The sequence below is a fragment of the Podarcis vaucheri genome, assembly GCF_965113315.1.
Source record: "Podarcis vaucheri genome assembly, chromosome: 5".
NCBI classification, from domain to species: domain Eukaryota; kingdom Metazoa; phylum Chordata; class Lepidosauria; order Squamata; family Lacertidae; genus Podarcis; species Podarcis vaucheri.
In genome coordinates, this window is record NC_138763.1 from 8,240,436 (window position 1) to 8,260,353 (window position 19,918).

The window sequence follows — 19,918 nt, forward strand, 5'->3', positions numbered from 1 at the left end:
CTTAGCATTTTTGTAAAAGTTTAGAATTTTGAAAAGGTGTTTTGCATTCAGCACCTCAGCAATTTTGCGGCAATCCTGTCAAGGTAGGCCAGAATTACTACCAATGCGTGGCTGATGGGAGGACTTGCAGAAAACGCAACAAATTCCTGGCACGGGTGTGATTTGGATCTGGTGGCAATAAGGTCCGCTGCTGCTTAGTCCCTGTGCTGCCCTTGCAGGGAAGGGCCAGCATCTGGAGACAGAAGAGGGGGAATCAGAGAATTGTAGAAGGCACCATGAGGGTCATCTAGTCCAACCCCCTGCAATGCCCAATGTGAGGCTCAAACCCACAACCCTGAGATTAAAGGGTCTCATGCTTGTGCCCTACTGACTGAGCTATTGCTGGTCTTAACTGGACAGGAAGAGCCAGGATGTTGACAAGGAATAAAGAGGGGGGATGTGGCAAGTAGAGTTCTTAATTCCAAAGCTTGTTAGGAAGTAGGTGAGCTCCAGTCATGGGTGTGGTGAAGCTGGGTGGAGAAAAGCATTCACAGCTGAAAAAGGGGGCTGGGGAGGGAATGGTTATCTGCTCCTCCCATTTGTTCCTTGATGTGCTAATGGACCCTGGAGCACAAGGGAGCTGCCTCTCTTAAGTCTCCGCCTCCTTGCTTTGGCACTCTTTAACCTTTGAGGTGTTTGTTTAATGGGCTTGGCCATGCTAATCGATATGCCGGCAGACCTTGAGTTGCTGAAGTCTTGGGTGCTTGTGAATTCGCCAGCAGCCAGCTGGCCGGCTTTTGTGGGGAGCAGTGTGTCTTTTCCTTCCAATACAGGAGAGAGGAGGACCCACTGCTTGGGGTAGCAGTTGGGTCAAAGTCCTGGAATAGCTCCCTTCAAAAATATGACCTGCGTATCCCTTTGACGGCAGTGATCTTTGTGGATTGGTGCTAACACCTTAATGGTTACCCTTGGTAATGGTAGCGGAGCCTTTTCTTCTCCTCCCAACCCTGCAATATTTTAGACAACTTTTTCCATTTATATCATGCCCTTCCTTCAAAGGATATCAGGGCTGCAAACACAGCAGCGATAAAACAGTTAAAAAATAAAAGCATAGTTGAAAACGGTCGCCTAATCTCACAGCTGATAATTTCAGGGTTGCTGGGAATGTTATCTTTTAGCCATTAAATGCCTAAGTAGACTGGAGCGCTTTAAAATTCCTCCTAGATGTGACTAATAAGGAATACCTACACACCTCACCAGGAAGGGCACTCCCCAAATGGAGAAGTGCCACCAAGAAGGCCCTGCCACTGGTCAATGGCAACCGCATGCCACCACCAAGTTGGCTTCCCCTGCCAAGTGTAGGGCCCCAAAGTGGGTGATACTGGGGCAGCCGCTCTTTAAAGAACTTGAGTCCAAAACCTTTTAGTGCTAACACGGTAGCTCATTGGTAGGCAGTGGAGGACTGGTGGCAAGGGATCCCAACAGGTTGGACCACTTGCCAACCTGGCAGTCACACTCTATGCTGGCTGCAGTCTCTGGACGTGGGGCAGCCCCATATAGAGTGCAATGCAGTGGTTCAGGTGGGAGGTCACCTGAGATTGGGCTGGTCCAGGAACTTCCATAGCTGGTGAAACAACCTAAGTTGGGCATAAGCACTCCTAACCACAGAAGCCACTTGAGACTCCAGTAACATGTTGGAATCCATGAATTCTCCCAGGCTACAAACCTGTTCCTTCAGGGTTGTGCAACTCCTCTCATAACTGGTTGCCTGCCTAATTCCCGGACACAGGAACCACCCACCCACAGAACCTCCATCTTCCAGACACAGGTCCTCACTTTCGAAAATTTATTTAGTGTACTGTCTCTTGCCGCTCCTGAGTTTTTTGCCTTGCACCCTTCCATGTGGAGCTTGAGTTCTCTAGACCTGAGATGTCTTAAGCAGGGACTCAGTGTGGTTGCAACCCAAACTTTGGAATACCTTAAGATACGCTAATGAAGAACCATGATCGCAGAGTTGCTGAGTTAGGAGGCACCACAAGGATCATGTGGTCCAACCCTCTGCAATGCAGGAATCTTTTTGCGCAATGTGGGGCTCAAACCCAGCACCCTGAGACTAAGAGTCTCGTTCTTTATTGACTGAGCTACCTTCCCCACCTTCCCCAAAGTCCCCTTCTTGGCCTTGTTTGAGAAGCATTGGCCCATTCGATGGGACCAAAGAAAGAAGTGGTGACTGGCCATTGGGGAGAAAAAGAGCATTGTTGTCAATACTTCAGTTGCGGCTTGGGCTGTAGTTCTGTGCATGTGTGCAGTGTGTGGTGCTGTCTGTTTCATGCATTCTGTGTTAGGTTCAGGCCTAAAGCAGGCAATGTTGATTCTGCTGTTGGCTTTTCCCTTTGTGTGTGTGTGTGTGTGTGAAAGAGGGGAGGTCTTCTGTCTCATGTGAAGAGAGTTTGCCTCTGTAAGGCATCGGGTTCTCAGGTTTTCTGTAGGAATTTGAACATGGGAATGCGGCTTTCAGTCTTTCCTTGTGCATCTAATAATAATAATAGTAATAGTAATAATAATAATAATAATAATAATAATAATAATATGTTGCCCATCTGACTGGGTTGTCCCAGCCAATCTGAACAGATTCCAACAAATCAAAACATCAAACACAGTAAAAACTTCCCTATACAGTGGTACCTCGATTTAAGAACAGCCCTGTTTACGAACTATTCAGTTTACAAACTGCGCAAAACCAGAAGTCCTTTCTTAAACCAAAATCATTCTTAAACCGAGGCGCACTTTCCCTAATGAGGCCTCCTGCCGCCGGTGCTCTTCCACCGTTCATATTCCGTTCTTAGACTGAGGTAAAGTTTGCAAACTGGGACACCACTTCCGGTTTTGCGGAGTTTCCATAGGGAGGGCACCACTGCCGAGAAGCCCTCTGCCTGGTTCCCTGTAACCTCACTTCTTGCAGTGAGGGGACTGCCAGAAGGCCCTCTGAGGTGGATCTCAGTGTGATTCTGGGCTGAACAATGGGGTTGGAGGCGCTGCTTCAGGTATACAAGGCCAAGGCCATTTAAGGCTTTAAAGGTCAGCACCAATACTTTGAATTTTGCTCAGAAACATACTGGGAGCCAGTGTAGATCTTTCAAGCTGCTGTTATATGGTCCCAGCGCATGTTCCTAGTCACCAGTCTAGCTGTCGCATTCTGGATTAGTTGTAGTTTCCAAATCGCCTGCGAGGGTAGCCCTGCATGGAGTGCATTGCAGTAGTCCAAACAAGGGATAGTCAGAGCATGTACCACTCTGGTGAGACAGTGCATAGGCAGGTAGGGTCTCTGATGGAGCTGGCCCTGGACATAGAAGTGACTTGTGCCTCCATGGACAGCTGTGAGTCCAAAATGATTCCCAGACTATGCACCTGGTCTTGAACTGTTATTTACAGGTAGATTCATGAAGCCTGCTTGGCTACAAGAAGCCATCTGTTGGTGGGACAAGGTTGTTTGAGAGAAGGCACTGAGAAAATGGTACCTTCTGGTGATTGCTTAAGTGATTCCTTTAAGTTCTCAGAGTGTACGACAGTCTTCTGTTGTGCAAGCCGGCGCATGGGTCGCTGCTGTTCCCAGTTTTCAGATGGGGAACTGAGTCTGGGGGTGATCCTCGCCTGAAACCACGCTGTGTTTATAGTTGTCGTGGGACACGCAACCCCAAGTGTCCCAGGCCCAGCTAGTGAAGTACTGAGACAGGAGCTGCACCAGTGTCTTTCCAGTCAATCCCCCCCCCCCACTAGGGCTGCTGCTTTGCAAATCCCCTTAGCTGCTTTACTCCTCTCCCTCTTAAGGCAAGTGTGGCTGCCTCTTGCTGCCCCCTCCCCATTCCAGCCACTGCTGCTCTTGCTGATTTTGAAGGGCAGAGTCTGACGGGTGCGCAGTTCCCTCTCCTTGGCCTGCGTCTTCTGCACTTCGGGATGGGGGTGAGGCAGGGCGCCTTCCCGGGCGCAGGGAGGCTTCCTGTGGGTGTGGGCACCGCGAAATGGCGCAGCACCCAGACTTCCTCTGCTGTCTGTCTCGTGCCTGCATTGGCAGCACAGGTGGGTGCCTGGTTGCTTGGTCCTGCCAAGAGGGAAGAGGCTGGGCTGGGCTGGGCCAGGAGCCTGCCTCCTTCCTCCTCTTGCCTGTGCAACGCGAGTGACTCAGGCGTGTAGGCGTGGGATTTTCTCCGACTGGTTTGGGCAGTGCTGGGGCCGAATGGCTATGACTGTGGGTGGGGTTTTGGGTGCTCCCTGGTTCTCTTCAGCCTGCCTCTCTCCTCTCCCTGTCTCGGTGTCTCTGCAGTGCAGCAGACTCTGCGATCTGACACCACCGGCAGCTCCCGGCACTCATGTTCCTGGCCTTCCCAGGGTGGGGGTGGGGGGCTGTCCCCTGCCTTGCCCATGTTTGGCAAGCCCGACCCTCCATGCCGCTCACCAGCAGGTTTGCAGGCTGATATTCTCCCCCCCCCCAACTCCACCCAACCACCCTCTGTCGTTTTCTCAAAGTCTGGCAGATGAAAAGTCTCAGCTGCTTGCAAAACTGGCCCGGGGTTTTGCCTACTTAGGGGTGAGTATTTTGCATCTTTTCTGTGCATGTTTTGAGGATGGCGGGGTGAGGTGGGGAGGCTGTTCCACATTGAGACCTCGACTTTCTGCTTGCCCCCGTTTTGGGAAGGGGGTGTCATGGAGCAGGGTGGGTGGAGGAAAGGAATTGCATAGCAAATATCTTTTCTTCGTTGCCGGCGTTGGTTAGGGTTGGGCCTACTCTTTGAGAATGCCTCGGCTTGGGGAGGAAAGGGTGCTTGGCACGGGAGCTGGCCTGCCTAAAGAATTAACTGGGCATATTTGGAGTGCTGGGGAAACGACTCATGCTCGCAGTTGCCTCTCCCCAGACCTTGGGGTGGTGCTGACTGTCTGCAAAACTTCGCGTGGGCTTTTCAGGGGAGACTAGCTACCTCGGCTGGGCCTCCCCTAAAGCAACGATCCAGCTCCCTACACCTCCTGGGGCCTCTGGCTTCAGTTTTTTTGGGCTGGCCCCTTTTCTTTCTGGGAGCATGGCTGTCCCTGCAGTTTGGTTTTGCAAGAGGTGGGGGGGGTGCTTCTGTTTCTATGTCTGGAAAATTCAGAACTGTTTGGGGTGGTGTCTCCTGGTAGACGTGCCCCATCAGGCTGTGTGGAGCTGCTTCCTATAGGAAGGGCTGCTGCATGCTCCCTCCTTGCCTGTCTGCGTGATGCTGCACCACACTGTGTCTAGATGCTCAAAGGGGGGGGGGATAATTGTTGCAAACTGTGCAGTTGTGGTCTGTGCAGCTTCAGCTGCTCCCCCTCTCCTAAATCTGTGTGTGTGCGCACACACACATACACAGAAACGTAGTATGTACTAAATTATGGTCCTTTAAAAAAACGTATCCCGTTTTAGTAAGGGCTGAGGATACTGGGGAGAAGGGAATTATGAGAACTGGTGGCTCTAATTCTGAGCAGAGGTGAAGAAATTGGTGCTGATGTGCCACCCACACCCAGGACCACCACATATACTTAAGTTTTTTATTGTTGTTGTTGCCAATGCCCTGGGAAAATTTCAGAATCAAAAGGCTTGTTAGGGTGCCCTTGGCGAGGCCCCCCACAAATATCTGGCCACGCTGTTCTTGTGTGCTGAACTGGAGCCCTGCAGAAGCCTCCTGATCCTGTCTTGGTTTTTTGCCTCCTTTGCATTGCGTACGTTTCCTCCTCTCTCCCAAAGTCTTTAGTCGCCTGAAACGCTGACAGCAGCAGCCCAAGGGTCAGGTTGCGCCAGGTCTCTGGGTCTGTTTGGGTAGAGTGGCTCTACCTTGCTTTGTGCTGGAGAGGGCACTGCCCCTGTCCAGACCAAAGGGATCCTATTCCCATAAGGTTCCACAGGGCAGCTGTAGGACTGTTTACTGCCTGGCGTCCTGAAAGACGTTCCCTCTGCCTTGCCACCCTGGCCTATGCACCTTCACCCATCTGCGTGTGCTTGTGAAAACCGCAGCCAGTTAGCCCTTGCTTGGGCTGAGGCCTGTAGACCAGGGGTCAGCAAACTTTTTCAGCAGGGGGCTGGTCCACTGTCCCTCAGACCTTGTGGGGGGCTGGACTATATTTTGGGGAGGGGATGAACAAATTCCTAGGCCCCACAAATAACCCAGAGATGCATTTTAAATAAAAGGATACATTCAACTCATGTAAAAACACACTGATTCCTGGACCATCCGTGGGCTGGATTTAGAAGGCGGTTGGGTCGGATCCGGTCCATGCTGTAGACCATTAGGAGGCTTCTAAACCCACCTTAGCCCAAGCAGGCACTTGGTGGAGCAAACCTGGGATGGGACGGGGGTCTTTTCTTGTCCTTTGTTGGAACTGGCTGCTCAGATGTTTCCTCCTCATTCCCACCCAGGTGAATTTAGCTGCTTTGTCATATAATATGCTGGGTGGGCTTGCAACACGGTTCCTTTTTGACTTGGCCTATTGCACTAGGGAGCACAATAGCAAGAAGAGCTGGCATGCTACCTCTGCAGGAAATGTGTGAGGGGCTCTCACTTGCCCCTTGTAGTGACCGAGAAAATGGGGAGGACGTGTTGCGAGAGGGTAGTGGCGATCATCATGGTGCATTGGATTTGTGTGTTTGGTTTGGAGACAGAAAACGCTGTGGAAGTCCTTGGCCGGCCAGCCAAAATATCTAGAGTTGAAGGTCTGGGGTTGGCTGGAGGCTGTGTGGGGAAGTGGTGGGTGCTGCTGCACCACCCCGTGTGTGAGCTGTTGGGCGGGGAGAATGAACAGTGTAAACAAAGTCTCTGTGTGCCTCCATTCTCCTTGGGGCTTCCCCCACCCTCGCTGGGCTCCAGAGAGGGTCTCCTGATTAACCCCGAGGACTCTCCAGCTCTCTCTCACCATTTCCTGGTATTCTATTTATTTATTTCCTGGCACCATGTGTATATGCAATCACACGGGAGTTGGAGGGATGCCTGTATGGTGGAAGGCCCCAGAGCAAAGGCCAAGGCTGTGAAAATGGGCTGACTTCCTCGCATTATTTGTATACAGTCTAATGGCCAGCAAGAGTTGATAGGGAGTAGAGTTTGTGTCGATTCAGAGTCTGGGTGTTAGGTGAGTGGTTCTCAAAATGGTTTCTTACTGTGGCCGCAGGTGGGGCCAGAGACATGCAAGATAGCTGCCCTGATAGCCCCATGCATCCATATCCCATATAGATCAGTGGAACAAACTGCGGCACCTTAGCAGTTGCATTCAAGACATACGGGGGTCTTGGATAACCTCCATCCTTCAGCTTACCCAGAGAGACTTGGCTCCGACATTGGTCCAAAGGCATTCTGCATATTGCACATCTCTAAGTGCATCTTTTCATTGGGTGCCTCTTTGATGCGCTTTAATGTGACTCTTTCATTGTGTGGTGCTGCTTTGCCTTCAAGAACTGGGTGGGATTGATCTCAGCTTCTCTGCTGGATGCCTTTCAGGTGAATTGGGGTAGAAGAGTGCAGTTTACAGCCAATTTGAGACCCTTTTGACACTACCGCAGCAACTTTTCATCTGAGAGTTGTTGGGTTTTTTTGAGAGAGATGATTAACTTATGGCTGAATGCAAGCTGGCAAGGTTTTGTGCCCAGAATTTTTTAAAAGTCACTATTTTCCCCCAGATACTGTGTTTGGGCAGGTGGGAGATGATAACTTTTTTAAAAAGCTTCTTAAGAAGCAGGAGACATAGAAGAAAGGAAGACAGAAGCCATTCATCAGATAGCCCTATGTTTCTCTGGGAATTATGGGTACTAATGAGGGTTCAGAAGGTCCCCCTTCCTCATTCATAGTTGTTGCAGGCATGGTGGCTAGAAACTTGATTTTTTATATATATCTATATGCATATATTATAATGTTTTAGTTGCAAATGGATACCTGCACTTCCTAGGTGCCCTCCAATCAGCCCCAAGCAGCACAACTGATGGAAGTTGTACACTAAAACAGATGCAGGAACCAGGTGTGTGGCCGCTGGAGGCCCATGTGGGTGTCTCTGTAGCAATACAGAGAATCTTCAGGTGAAATTTAAGCCAAGGCACTCTGCGCTAGATGAACATCAAGCTGCCTAAGGATGCACAGGCATAAGGTTAGGGAGCGAGTCTGCAGTGGGGGCTGCACCACTAAAAAAGTGCGTACAAGCATAAAGGTACATGGGGTGGCTATTTATCTTGGTACCAAAAGATGCACTTGCCTAGGAGTCCTCTGGGACTCACATTGGCAACATCCATTATAGCCCCTCCCCTGAATTTTGCCTGAAGTTGCTGCTGCTCCATTTCTTCTCTGGTCCAATCGTCATGCGGCACTATGAGATCCGTCCATGAAATGGCACTCATGCTACTTAGAAGTGTGGTCTGGAGGGCTGACCATCCATCCTTGTTTGGGCTGCTTCTGTTTGCCCTGCCATTCTGCTGTGGGGTCCAGTTTTAGCTTGGAATTTTCCGCTGTGCCTCTAGTTGTATTGCGTTCCTTCCATGCTTGTTTTTACCATGCCTCTTTTTCTCTAACTCAACAGGTAGCAAGGGGATCCTTATGCAGCACCACGTGAAATGAACAAAACTCCACAGCCCTCAGGAGGAACCCCATCAGCCCCACACCCCTCCCCCTCTCCTGGACTTCCACAGGTAAAATGATTCTCCCTCCCAAGCTGCCTTGTCCCCCTCTGTTCTATAATATGTAATAAAAACTATCTCATCTTTTCCCCGTTCGCAACCTCCATTGGCTGCTTTGTCTTCTCTGGTGGCTCCTCTTCAACACAAGTTGTCCCCCACACACATGCACACCTTTCTGCATTTCTCTTGCCTTTTGCTTGTGGGTCAGTTCTGCACTGTGGGTCAAAACAGCCTTGCAAGGCGGGATTTGATTGGACGACCCTCTTGAGCCCCCTTTGCAAAGTTTGCCTTAGGCTCTCTGCGTGCGCCGAGTGTTCGCACAAATTCTCCGCGCGCCCCAATCTTGCTCTCTAGAGGGTGGGTTTTGGGTGTGGGTTGGGGGCAGCTACGGAAGCTGCTAACGTCCTCTTCCTCCCTTCTCCCCCTCCCCCAGCAGTCAGCATTTCCTCCTGGCCAGACGGCACCTGTGGTTTTTAACCCAGCGCAAGCTACCCAAATGAATACGCCTTCCCAGCCTCGACAGGTAAGGGGGTGGCTGCTCTTGTCACTGCTGCTCTTCGGCCGCGAGATCTCTGGGGTGGTAGCCAGGCCTTCTCTGAGGGGCTGCCAAACAGGTTCTTCCATGTGGCTCGGGGATTGCCGGGCAAAGGGAGCCCTGGAGGTTCACTCCATCTGCAGGCGCCGCTGACTCAGGAGTTCATCTGCAGTGCATGCTGGGTGGATATGTCTGTTTGGGTGAGCGCAGCTGAGACAGCCATGAAGGCAGAGGCGTGGTGGAAATTGCCCTATCCTTGGTCCTTGCACAGTGGGGGGTTGTGGGGGTTCTGGGAAGGCAGGTAGGGTGACTAGATAACTCCGAGGAGTGAGTTGGTGGCGGTGGCGGGGGGATGCTTGTTTCTGTTAGTGATGTTTTGCTCTTGTCTCCTCTCCCCTCGCTCTTTCCTGTCTTAGTTTCCAGCAGGGCCTCGTGCTTTACATCAGCAGGTACTAACCCTTCTCTACTCCCTTCACCGCATGCTGTGTATGCAATCCGGGGCTGGGCTGGATCTACGTTGGGGAGGGGGTTTCCTTGGACACTGCAGGGAACCTGGTTGGAGAAGTGTAGAGGCTGCTGGTCGTTTGTCCTGGCTGGCAAGGCAAGAACAGCCCAAGATGTGTGGTGCACATACTGTAAAAGACATAAGCTGTGAAGCCCCTGGTCCAAAATTTTTGGCTGCTGCCTGAGGTCGTCAGGTGGCCCAAGGCAAGCTGCGCTCACTTGCCCTCACCTCTCTGCCCTCAGTATGAGGATAATGACACCAGCCACACCTTACCAGGGGTGTTGCAGTGATCACACGATAATAGACGTGAGGTGTTCCGGATGTTCTGAAGTGCTGGATGAATTACATTCCTAAAGAGAAGTATTTTAAAGCATACAGAGAGAAAATGAATTAAGTCAAATAGGAAAATGAAACATGGGAAGGCAAAACTATATCTCAGGTGCTCGGCTGTGTCTGCTGATCCCAGGGGTGACCGGGCTGCTAGGGTCTGTTTGACTGCAGTGTCCAAGGCAGAGGACTCTCTCCCCTTCCCATGTGACTTGCATGACATGCTGACTCATGACAGCTGCTTCCCTGCTGCTGCTGCTACTACTTCTGCTTGCGTTTCTTCCTTGTTCTGTGCCACCCCTTCACTTCCTGTGGAACAAGCTGCCTGTCTGTGCCCTGAGATTGGTTTTAGGACCATTTCAAAACTGTCGGCTTGCTTTCCTTTCTCGGCCCGCCCCCCCAGTTGCCCTTTCGGGTGCCATGTAGAGATGACGAGGCTTCATAGTGTTGCCCCCCAGACATTCTCTCGAAAGCTTCAGTTACTGTTAACTTGGAGGGGATCTGACCCAAAAAAGGTTGGAGGTCTTATTCCAGGGGTGGGGAACCTCTGGACCACCAGACATAGTTGTAGTTCCCTCGTATCAGGGCCCATTCATTGGGGGTGATGGGAGTTTTAGTCCAGCAAAATATGTAGAGCCATAGATTCACTCATTCCCAGAAGTTACACATTCAGGAACTGTTTCCTGTAACCCTACATGCTTGGTTAGGAGTTTTTAAAAGGTGTCACCTAGGATTTTGAGTCTGGTCTCGTTCCTCCTCATTGGTTCACTCTGAAGAGCCCAATCCACTTTTGGTCAAATAGCACCTGTAATGCTAACCGAAGAGATTTGTATCCTGGCTGCCCCTGTGCTAACCTTGCTGGACCTCATTTGAAGCTGGTGTTCCAGTGCCTAGTCAGAACTCCTGACTCCTTGAGTCAGCCCTTGGCTGCGTGGGTGTCATACACACCCACAGTGGACAAAACATGGAGCATGGTTTTTCAGTAGAGAATCTGTGGACTGCTTCAGATCCCCTACTACAGTGTTTCTCAAACATGGGTCCCCAGCAGCTGCTGGACTACAGCTCCCATCATTCCTAGCTAGTAGGACCAGTGGTCAAGGATGGTGGGAGTTGTAGTCCAACAACAGCAGGAGACCCAAGTTTGAGAAACATTGGCCTACTGTGTCTCTTGCTAAAATACTGGGCTGGGAATGAGGAAATCTGGACTTCAGGTTTCACCTCTGCCATGATCTCAGTGTGTGACTTTAGGAAGCCACCACCTGTCAATATCAGCCTTCCAGAGAAGATGATATTGGCCTGTATTACAGTACTGTTGTCAGAGTGAGTGCGGTTTTAAAAAAAATAAATAGCTGGGAATACTTCTGTTCCACAGTTCAATTTCTGAAGATGACCTGTTAAGAATTATTGCTACTCAATACTAGTTCCCTTAGTTCAGAACTGATTCACTGTGTTAAATTACACATTCTAGCAGTTTTCCAGTTTGCATGCCCAGTATCTTAAGGAACTGCAGAGTAAAGAGCACCTTCTGGGTGCATAGAGGGGACTGCCCCAAGGTGGCAAGTTGATGATGCAGGGGGAGGCAGCTCCACCTGACATCTACGTTGATGACTATCTAGACCAGTGTTTCCCAAACTTTTTTGGGCAACGGCACACCTGTTTACTGAAAAAAATCTCGCGGCACACCACCATTACAGCCCCGTGACGTCAGCGTCAGCGTCACGCCGGGAGGGACGCACGAAAGTGAAAGTTTTTTCCCTCCCCCTTGCCGGGGAACCTCCAAGCTTTGGGGGTGGGAGGCAGCAGCAGAGCGAGGGACTGAGGGACGGTGGCAACTGAGGCGGCGGCGGCTGTTGTGGTGATGGCGGCGATAGCGGGCGGAGGAGGGGGCGGCGGCGGGGCTTGAGGAGCCGTCGCCGGGAGTTGCTGCTGCTGTTGTTGCTGCTGCTGCCCGGACATGCCGGCCTCCTCCTCCTCCGCTGTCTCGCGCTCCTCCCTTTTGCACGCGCTGCCCCGCCGCTCGGCACCACCACCGCGGAGCCGCCCCCGGCTCAACGCGGATCCTCGCCGCCGCCGCCTCTCACCGCCCGACTCGCCCGCCTCCCTCCCACGGCACACCAGCCAACGTCTCACGGCACAGTAGTGTGCCGCGGAACACCGGTTGGGAAACACTGATCTAGACTAACCCTTGTCCTCAAAGCTTGGATGGCTTTAGAGCGGATTGGACAAAATCCGTGGAGAACAAGTGGCTGAAAATCTGGATGTCTGCATAGCAGCTCCAGTATCAGAGGCATTTGGCTCCTGAATACCAGCTGCTAGGGATCAAGAGCTATCGTGCTCATGTCCTACTTGTGGCTTCCCAATGGTTGACCTCTTTGGGAAACCGGAGGGCAGGTTAGAGTGGCCTTTGGTCTGATGCAGCAGGGCTGTTACCATTCTTCACGTCTGCCCCCCGCCCTCTGGGGACGTCACTATGGATCTAGCTGTTGCTAATGAAGCCCACGAGAAGTAGCTCGGCGAGAGGTTCCTTGTCACGGCGAGATGTGCTGGTGGGTCACTGGTAGCCCACTCCCATCTGTGATCTCCTCTTCTGCTACAATTCAATTCAAAGTGTTGGTGCTGACCTTTAAAGCCCTATACGGCCTCTGTCCAGTATACCCGAAGGAGCGTCTCCACCTCCATTGTTCTGCCCGGACACTGAGGTCCAATGCCGAGAGCCTTCTGGCGGTTCCCTCACTGCAAGAAGCCAAATTACAGGGAACCAGGCAGAGGGCCTTCTCGGTAGTGGCACCCGCCCTTTGGAACGCCCTCCCACCAGATGTCAAAGAGAAAAACAACTACCAGACTTTTAGAAGACATCTGAAGGCAGCCCCGTTTAGGGAAGCTTTTATTATTGTATTTTAATATTCTGTTGGAAGCCGCCCAGAGTGGCTGGGGAAACCCAGCCAGATGGGCGGGGTATAAATAATAAATGATGATGATGATGATGCAGGGAGCACGGCAGATGAAAGGTGTTTCTTTCCTTCAGAAATGGGGCATGGGTTCCATCAAGGAAGACCTGCTCATTCATGGAGGATAAGACTGCCAATGGTTATTGGGCTCATTGGCTGCATTCTGCCTACACTGTTGGAGACAATATGCCTCTGAATCCTAGTTGCTGGTAAAGATTTTAGGGATAGTGCGATTCCACCTGGTTGCAGGTTTCCCATTGGTTGGCCAATGTAGGAACAGGATGCTGGACTATATGGCTCTGTGGTCTGACCCTGCAAGGCTCTTCCTACGTTCTTACATTTTAGTCATGGGGACACTTCAGGTAGAAGCAGTTAAGGCTTTTATTGGCTTCTCCTCTTTCTGTCCCCCTTCCCATTTGTTGGCATCCGTCTGTCTCAAGAGACAATGGAGTGCACCTCTGGGGTGAAATCAAACCACTGTGTTGGCAGCACCAAAATGATCTCCCTGGGGTGGAAGCCTGGGCAGAGTGTCTGGAGGTCCTGGGCTGCCCAGATGACAAGACCCCTCTATTGGACTCTGATGTGGTTCAAAGGAAAGCAGAGCAAAATGTTTGGCACCAGCTTGGCTGCAGCAGTTGCTGGAAGGAGGTGTACAAGGTGCCATCATTTATTCCCATTTATTCATTACGAAATTGAAAGTATTCGTGCAAATATCCAATCATATGCAAAGAAAAGGAACCTTGCGTTCAAATCTGTATACATCTATTTCCAGCAGTGCTGTCATTATATAATGCGCAGTTGAACTGCAAACATCTCCTTACGTTTTCATACTGTATCTGCTGGCCTAACCAAAATAAACAAATCCCATCACTTCCTTAAGCAATCACTTTTTCCTGGTGCAAAGATCACTTTCCAGTGTTGTGCAAATTCCAGTCAATGAGAGCAAACAGTGTTAGATCACATAAAGAGGAAAACCGTATTTGCACAGTTCAGCAGAAATAGAAAGTTCAAAAATTAAATGAACCTTTCAGAGCAGTTCTACAAATAGATTTTTTAAAAATCAAGAGAAATGTACAGTACTTAAAAACATGCAAATGTTAAAATGCTAGATTAAAATTACCCAACTTTCTAAGCATCTGTGTAGCCTTATCTAAATAATGTTTTTAGCAGGTGCCAAAAAGAGTACAGCAAAGGTATCAATAGGCAGTGAGTTCTAAAACATAGGTGCTATCACAGTAAACAATCAAGTTCTTACAAATGTGGAACGGATATTATGTGGCATCTGCAATAGTGCCAATTCCAGCCATCGAAGCGATTGCGTGGATATGTGGTGTAAGCCGATCTCATAGACAAACTGGTCCCAAGTTGTTACGGGCTTTATGTGCTGATACTAACACCTTGAACTTGGCTCAGTATCAAATGGGCAGCCAGTGCAGGTCTCTGGACACAGTTGTTACGTGCTGACAAGGCCCCATTCTTGTCAGCAATTGTGCTGCAGCACTCTGCACCAACTGCAGCTTCTGGATCAAGCACTAGGGAAGCCCCACATAGAGCGTTGTGCTGGGGTGCTACACCCAGATACATATTCTTGTAGGACTTGTAAAGAACACTTTTGATTAATGTTTTCAGCAACTTCCATGACTCTTGAGTGCTGCCAGGCGCCCATCTTACATTGAAGTTCCCAAGGATGTGTTCCAAGTCAATTAACTGATGCCATAGGTGACATGTGCCATTTCCCCCTTCCTCTTTCCCTGTGTCTCCAATAAAGACATAAATAGTTGTTGTTGTTATTATTATTATTATTATTATTATTATTATTAGTAGTAGTAGTAGTAGTAGTAGTAGTAAATTCACACTGACCTTCACCCAAACATCACAGGGCAATTTAACAGCATTAAAAATCCAAAATGAAAACAAAACCGTAATAAGAACAGCAAAAACTGCAATATCTTCTTTTCTAGGTTACAGGATTTGTTGCCTCTAGTATGGGAGACACTGCGGATGAATCCCTAGTTCAGAGTTCTTACTCAGGGCCAGCAGTGTTTTGGGCGCTGTGACAGTCTCTGCCCAAAGGCTGGAGCAGGAGATGCTAGGACGTGAGTGTGAGAAGGAGGCAGATTATATAGATGAGCTTGGTAGCCAGTGGGAAAGAGGCAAGGGGAGGGAAGACGAGTCAGAATGCAGAGATGGAGAACGCGTTGCAAGTGAGGGCTGGACCACTTGCAAGTTAAATGCAGAGCATGTCAGTCGATGTAAAGGAGGCCGGCACCATTTGTGACTCACGAGCTGTTCTGAACACAGCACAGCTGCACATTCTGGCCTGCCCAGCTGCTTGACAAACAACACCCTCCCCAAAACACACACACACACTTTTCTGCAGTTAGGTCCAGAGTTTCATTGAACCCTTGGTGGGAAGTGGTATAAGGACTTTGCAAGCAGAGTTGTTCCCCAGGATGGCATTTTCTTGCCTCTGGTCATGCATCCCAGCCTATTTCCCTTTTCTCCCTTGAGCCTCCTCCTCCTTTCCCCTCCCCCAATTCCAGTTTCCTTCTCATGGCGCTGCTGTTGCTTTCCTGCTGAGCATTCAGCTGTTCCCCCGAGCCTCGTAACTTGTCTGGCTGTAGGTAACTCCTGTCTCTTTCTCTGTGTCTCTCTCTTCTCTCTCCCTTTTCTCCTTGTGTGCGTGTGTGCGCGTGCGTGCTTGCTAACAGGGAGGATTCAGGTCTCTTCAGGTAATGCCTTTTCTATAACCCTACTCTGGTTGGGAGCGGGAGGGTCCGAGCATTGGTGCAAGTCACTTGGAGCCCACTCTAGTCTCCAATCCGTAGCTCAGTGCGCAACTAAAACAAAAGTCAATATATAGGGTCAGTCTTTGTGGGAATGGGGAGAAGCACAACTCCTTGGCTAGAGTACCACTTTCATTGTGCAGAGGGCTGAGAAAGAGAGTCACGTGAATCAGCATGATCCATAACGGGCTTCCTTTGCATCTTGGCAAGGGGTGGAGATGTTCCGTACTGATCTGGCTGCCTCTGGAACATCCTCTTGCTCTTGTGTAATTTCTTAAAAAGTATTTGCTCTGTGGGTTGCAGAATTCACTGCTCCTGTCTTCTATCCCCCCCCCACCCGCTACCTTGCCTTGCCCATGTGATGTTGCGTTGCATCCTGGGGCTTGTATGCATATGCCGTAGCACCTCTAGAAACCCCAGGTTGGCTGCAGATGAGCTTCATGTGTTAGTTCTGTGAAATTCAAGAGAGGCAACCCAGGAACCCAGGTTTGGAATTGCCTAGTGTTGCCAGTTCCTGTTGGATGTAGTCAACTATCATTTGATCTTGAGTTTTGAAGAAACTTGACCCATTTGTAGTCAAGGTAATTTGCATCATGTATCCTCTCTGCACATCTTGCATTGAGTTTGTTTTGTTGAGTTTTGGTTATGCTTATTTGACTAAGGAGGACCTACACACATAGAACAGTATAGCATTGAGGGTCTGCAACAGGAGACCCCAGGCTAAATTGAACCGTTTTCTCTGCCCCTTCAGTTATATTTGTGGACAAAGTGGTGGGCCACTCATAAGAGGTGGAAGTGCCAACCCACCACCATTCTCCTGCTTCTCACAGGTAAACTAGGTTGCCGCCTAGGGCGGCTGGAGGATTGTGGCCTCTGCCATCTTAATATAGAGACCCTGTAACCTTCCGTCTGGAAGACTAGAGCATGGCATGTGGAAATTGGCCATTTGTATTTCTCTGCAGCCTTCCAGGTACCGAAACTTGCTTTCCTTCTTTGAAATAAAAACGAAAGCTTGGTTTGCAGAGAATCCAGGTTTGGCATTGGCAGTCCCTGTGCCATGCTTTTATGGGTACAGGCAGATTCTTGTGTGCCACCTTCTCCACGTATCCACAGCCAGAGTCTTTGGGAGGTGGACACGGGACTGGCAGCTGTGTCTCTGGGGTTTCCTCAGGCCAGGCCTTGCTAACCAAGCATGCCCCTCTCTCTTCTCTCTCCCTCCCTCTCTCTCTTTCTTGAAGCATTTCTACCAGAACAGGGCCCAGCCTCCGACAAGTGCTTCCCGGGTGCAGAGTAATACGTCGGCTCGGCCTGGCCCACCCACTCATGTTTATCCAGCTGCTTCCCAGGTGATGATGATCCCCTCACAGATCTCCTACCCTGCTTCGCAAGGCTACTACATCCCTGGACAGCAGGTGAGGGCTAGAATGGGGCTGAGGGCAGACCTGGAGAGCTGTTTGCACTTTCCCAAGTGAGCCTTGTCTCCGGGAGCCTGCTGCTGGCTTGTTTTTCCTCGGGCCTCTTGATAGAGTTGTGGGTCAGGCTTCAGACCCTCGCTCCTGGCACCCTCACCTGTTAACCCCCAGCACTCTCCTCCTGCCTCCAACGTTTCCTGTGGTTATCTATGGGCACTGCTGTCTTGTTTCGTAAAATAAGATTAATGGTAACCCCGCTTATGCATGTGCACATATTCCTGGCAAATGTGCTGGTCAGAAACAGGGCTTCGGCAAGCCCTGGGAGCAGAAGGGAAATGTCCCCAGTCCTGATGGGAGGGGGCAGTTGCAGAGATTTGGCATGTCTGATGTGATCCATGTCCCGCTTATTGAGCGGTAGGAGCTTAAGAGGTAGCGAAACTGCTCTTACAACCCTGCGTGTGAACTATTTACTTCATGTGACGCATAACCCACACTATCCCAAGGGCTTGGGGTGGGTAACCTGCTAATTATGCTGCCCTCTCCCTCCTCATTCACCCCAAATGAGTTTGAATAAATAGCATCTTGCACCATTTAAGGAAACCATGAAAGGCCGGGCATGGGTGAGTCACCCAGAACTGAGGGATGACCACTGAGAACATTTTTGTGTGTGTGCACGCTTTCAGGCTGGTTTGATGCACCTATGATGTCTGTATGGGCTGCGAAGTTTAATCAGTTTAAACCATTTTGATCAACTAAAAAAACAAAAAAGTGACCCCTGATTTTGTCAGGTAGCGGATCTAAAATGTAATGTTGCTTTCAGGGTGGATAAAAATCAATGATTAAAAAAATGGATTTTTTAAAAATTGGCTTTTATAATTTAAATTGAATTTTTAAAATAAAATGCTTTTGGAGGAAAAATCTTTCTAAAGATAGTTTTCTATTTAAGTTACGTTATAGTCCAAAGGCTGTTAATCAGGAAATAAGGATTTGTCTTAAGTTTTTCATGTGTGCTAAAACTCAGTCTTACGTTTTTTTAAAAAAAGATTGTTTAACCACATCAGTTAACAAACATGGATACATATACTATAATGTTATTGTTTGAGTTAAATAAATTGTTTAATTTGTTATTAATGAAATGGTTATTTTTCTCCTTCCAATAAAGTACAGTAGAAAAGTTGTCCAAATATAAACAGTTAACTTATTAAACCTCACAATTTCCATAATTACCTGTCTATGTATTTCTAATAGTAAAACCAAATCAGTAATTTTTTATATAACGGTAAAAACTACCCTGAAATTTTATTATTCCAAAAATGAAAGCTTCATCTGGTTGTAAATATTAAGATTATACCAGCAAGAGTGAGTCTTTGTGTAAAAAAATGATTTAAATCAAGTCTTACTGACTTACTGGTTGGTTTTAATACAAGTCTTTTCAAAAGCTGCAAAGGGCAAGCCTTGTTTTTCAGAAAGCATTAACTTTTACAGGAAGGCAGGTGAGATCTCTCATTGGTGATGCCTGCAGCAACTCCTGGGCACACCATAAAACAAACTAACCGTGCTGCTGTTTCCTTTTGAACTGGTGTGTATTCTTGTGGAAAATGTATACAGAGAGGATGTTGACAATTTATTTCACTCGTACTGTTTTTATCAATTTGAGTTCTGATCCACTTGCAGCCCTAAGCTCTCCTTGTCTATGTGTCTACTATTTATTTAATTTCTATGCCGCCCTTCGTCCAGGGATCACAGGATGGTTTACGGTATAAAACCACAAAAAGCATAGGAACAAACGAAAACAACTCCTGCTCCCTCTACGTTTTAAAAGGCCATGGATCCTTCCACTCCCACATTTTCACCCCAGATGCTGGAGTGGAGAGGGGTAATGATCTGGGGGTGTTGTTGTCGAATATGTGTGTGAGTAGGCTGCACATGTAATTCTTTCAGGTGATGGGTATCCAGCTACTGGATACCTTCCAGCCCCGCTTTATGCCAGCATCCATCATAAAAGTGGGAAGGAATCTCCCTGATTGCCTTGTCTGATGTCTAGGGTAAGGTACCCAGAGCATCAGTGCCATCTGAGGTTTTATTCAAAAGCAGATTCCACAATGCTAGACCACAGGTTCTTGATTTTCTGTCACTGTGAGCCTCCCGCTGCCCCAAAGTCAGGGGGTTGAGAGGGGCAATGATCCAGTTTTTGAGATAGTACCCAGACATGGCTGGTGGAGCTCACTGCCATGGCACGCAGATTAAATGCAGCATTATTTATTTCATTTCATTTCTATACTGCTTTATATTTTCAAGAAAAATCTCAAAGTGGTTTATAGAATATTAAAATATCAATAAAACAATCTGAAGTCAAATGTAGAGTATAAAAAGAGGGAGAGAACATGAAAGCTGCGTGTCTATGGCTGCTTTTAAGCTGGTGGGGAGAAGCTGCGGAGGATCAGAAAGGCTGTAGACAAATGGTATCAGGCAGCTTCTGTGTCAACCCTTATCTAGGATGGGGCATAGAGTTATGTAGTACTGGATAAGGGATGAATGAGCAGGTGCTTCGTGACTCATTAAAGCGGATGCAAAAGAGGCAGAATTTGGAAACGTTCCCTTTAGTTAGAAAATGCCTTCACCACCTCTAGGGAGATTGGATGTAAGCTTTGGAAAGCCATAGCTTGGTGTCCCCAGGTTCACGAGCCCCTTAGTGGGGTTGTTGGTATCTTTTGTTCTGTATGTATCACAGTATTTTAATATTCTTTTGGAAGCCGCCCAGAGT

At 49.0% G+C, this 19,918-nt stretch overlaps 1 protein-coding gene across 20 annotated transcripts in view; it reads left to right on the forward strand.

Annotated features, from left to right (window-relative positions):
* Window positions 1-19,918, forward strand: part of EIF4G1 (eukaryotic translation initiation factor 4 gamma 1) — an 81,087-nt gene that overhangs the window by 10,925 nt on the left and 50,244 nt on the right. For 6 of the 20 annotated variants that reach the window (XM_082223843.1, XM_082223854.1, XM_082223861.1 and 3 more), the window contains 5 exons: window positions 8,545-8,653; window positions 9,075-9,164; window positions 9,593-9,625; window positions 15,668-15,688; window positions 16,981-17,154. In XM_082223843.1, the coding sequence (XP_082079969.1) occupies window positions 8,579-8,653; window positions 9,075-9,164; window positions 9,593-9,625; window positions 15,668-15,688; window positions 16,981-17,154 (393 nt within the window). In that variant the 5' untranslated portion in view covers window positions 8,545-8,578. Of the gene's footprint in view, window positions 1-4,303; window positions 4,565-8,544; window positions 8,654-9,074; window positions 9,165-9,592; window positions 9,626-15,667; window positions 15,689-16,980; window positions 17,155-19,918 lie in introns of those variants that run through there. The other 14 variants (XM_082223862.1, XM_082223863.1, XM_082223845.1 and 11 more) reach the window with 8 other exon arrangements.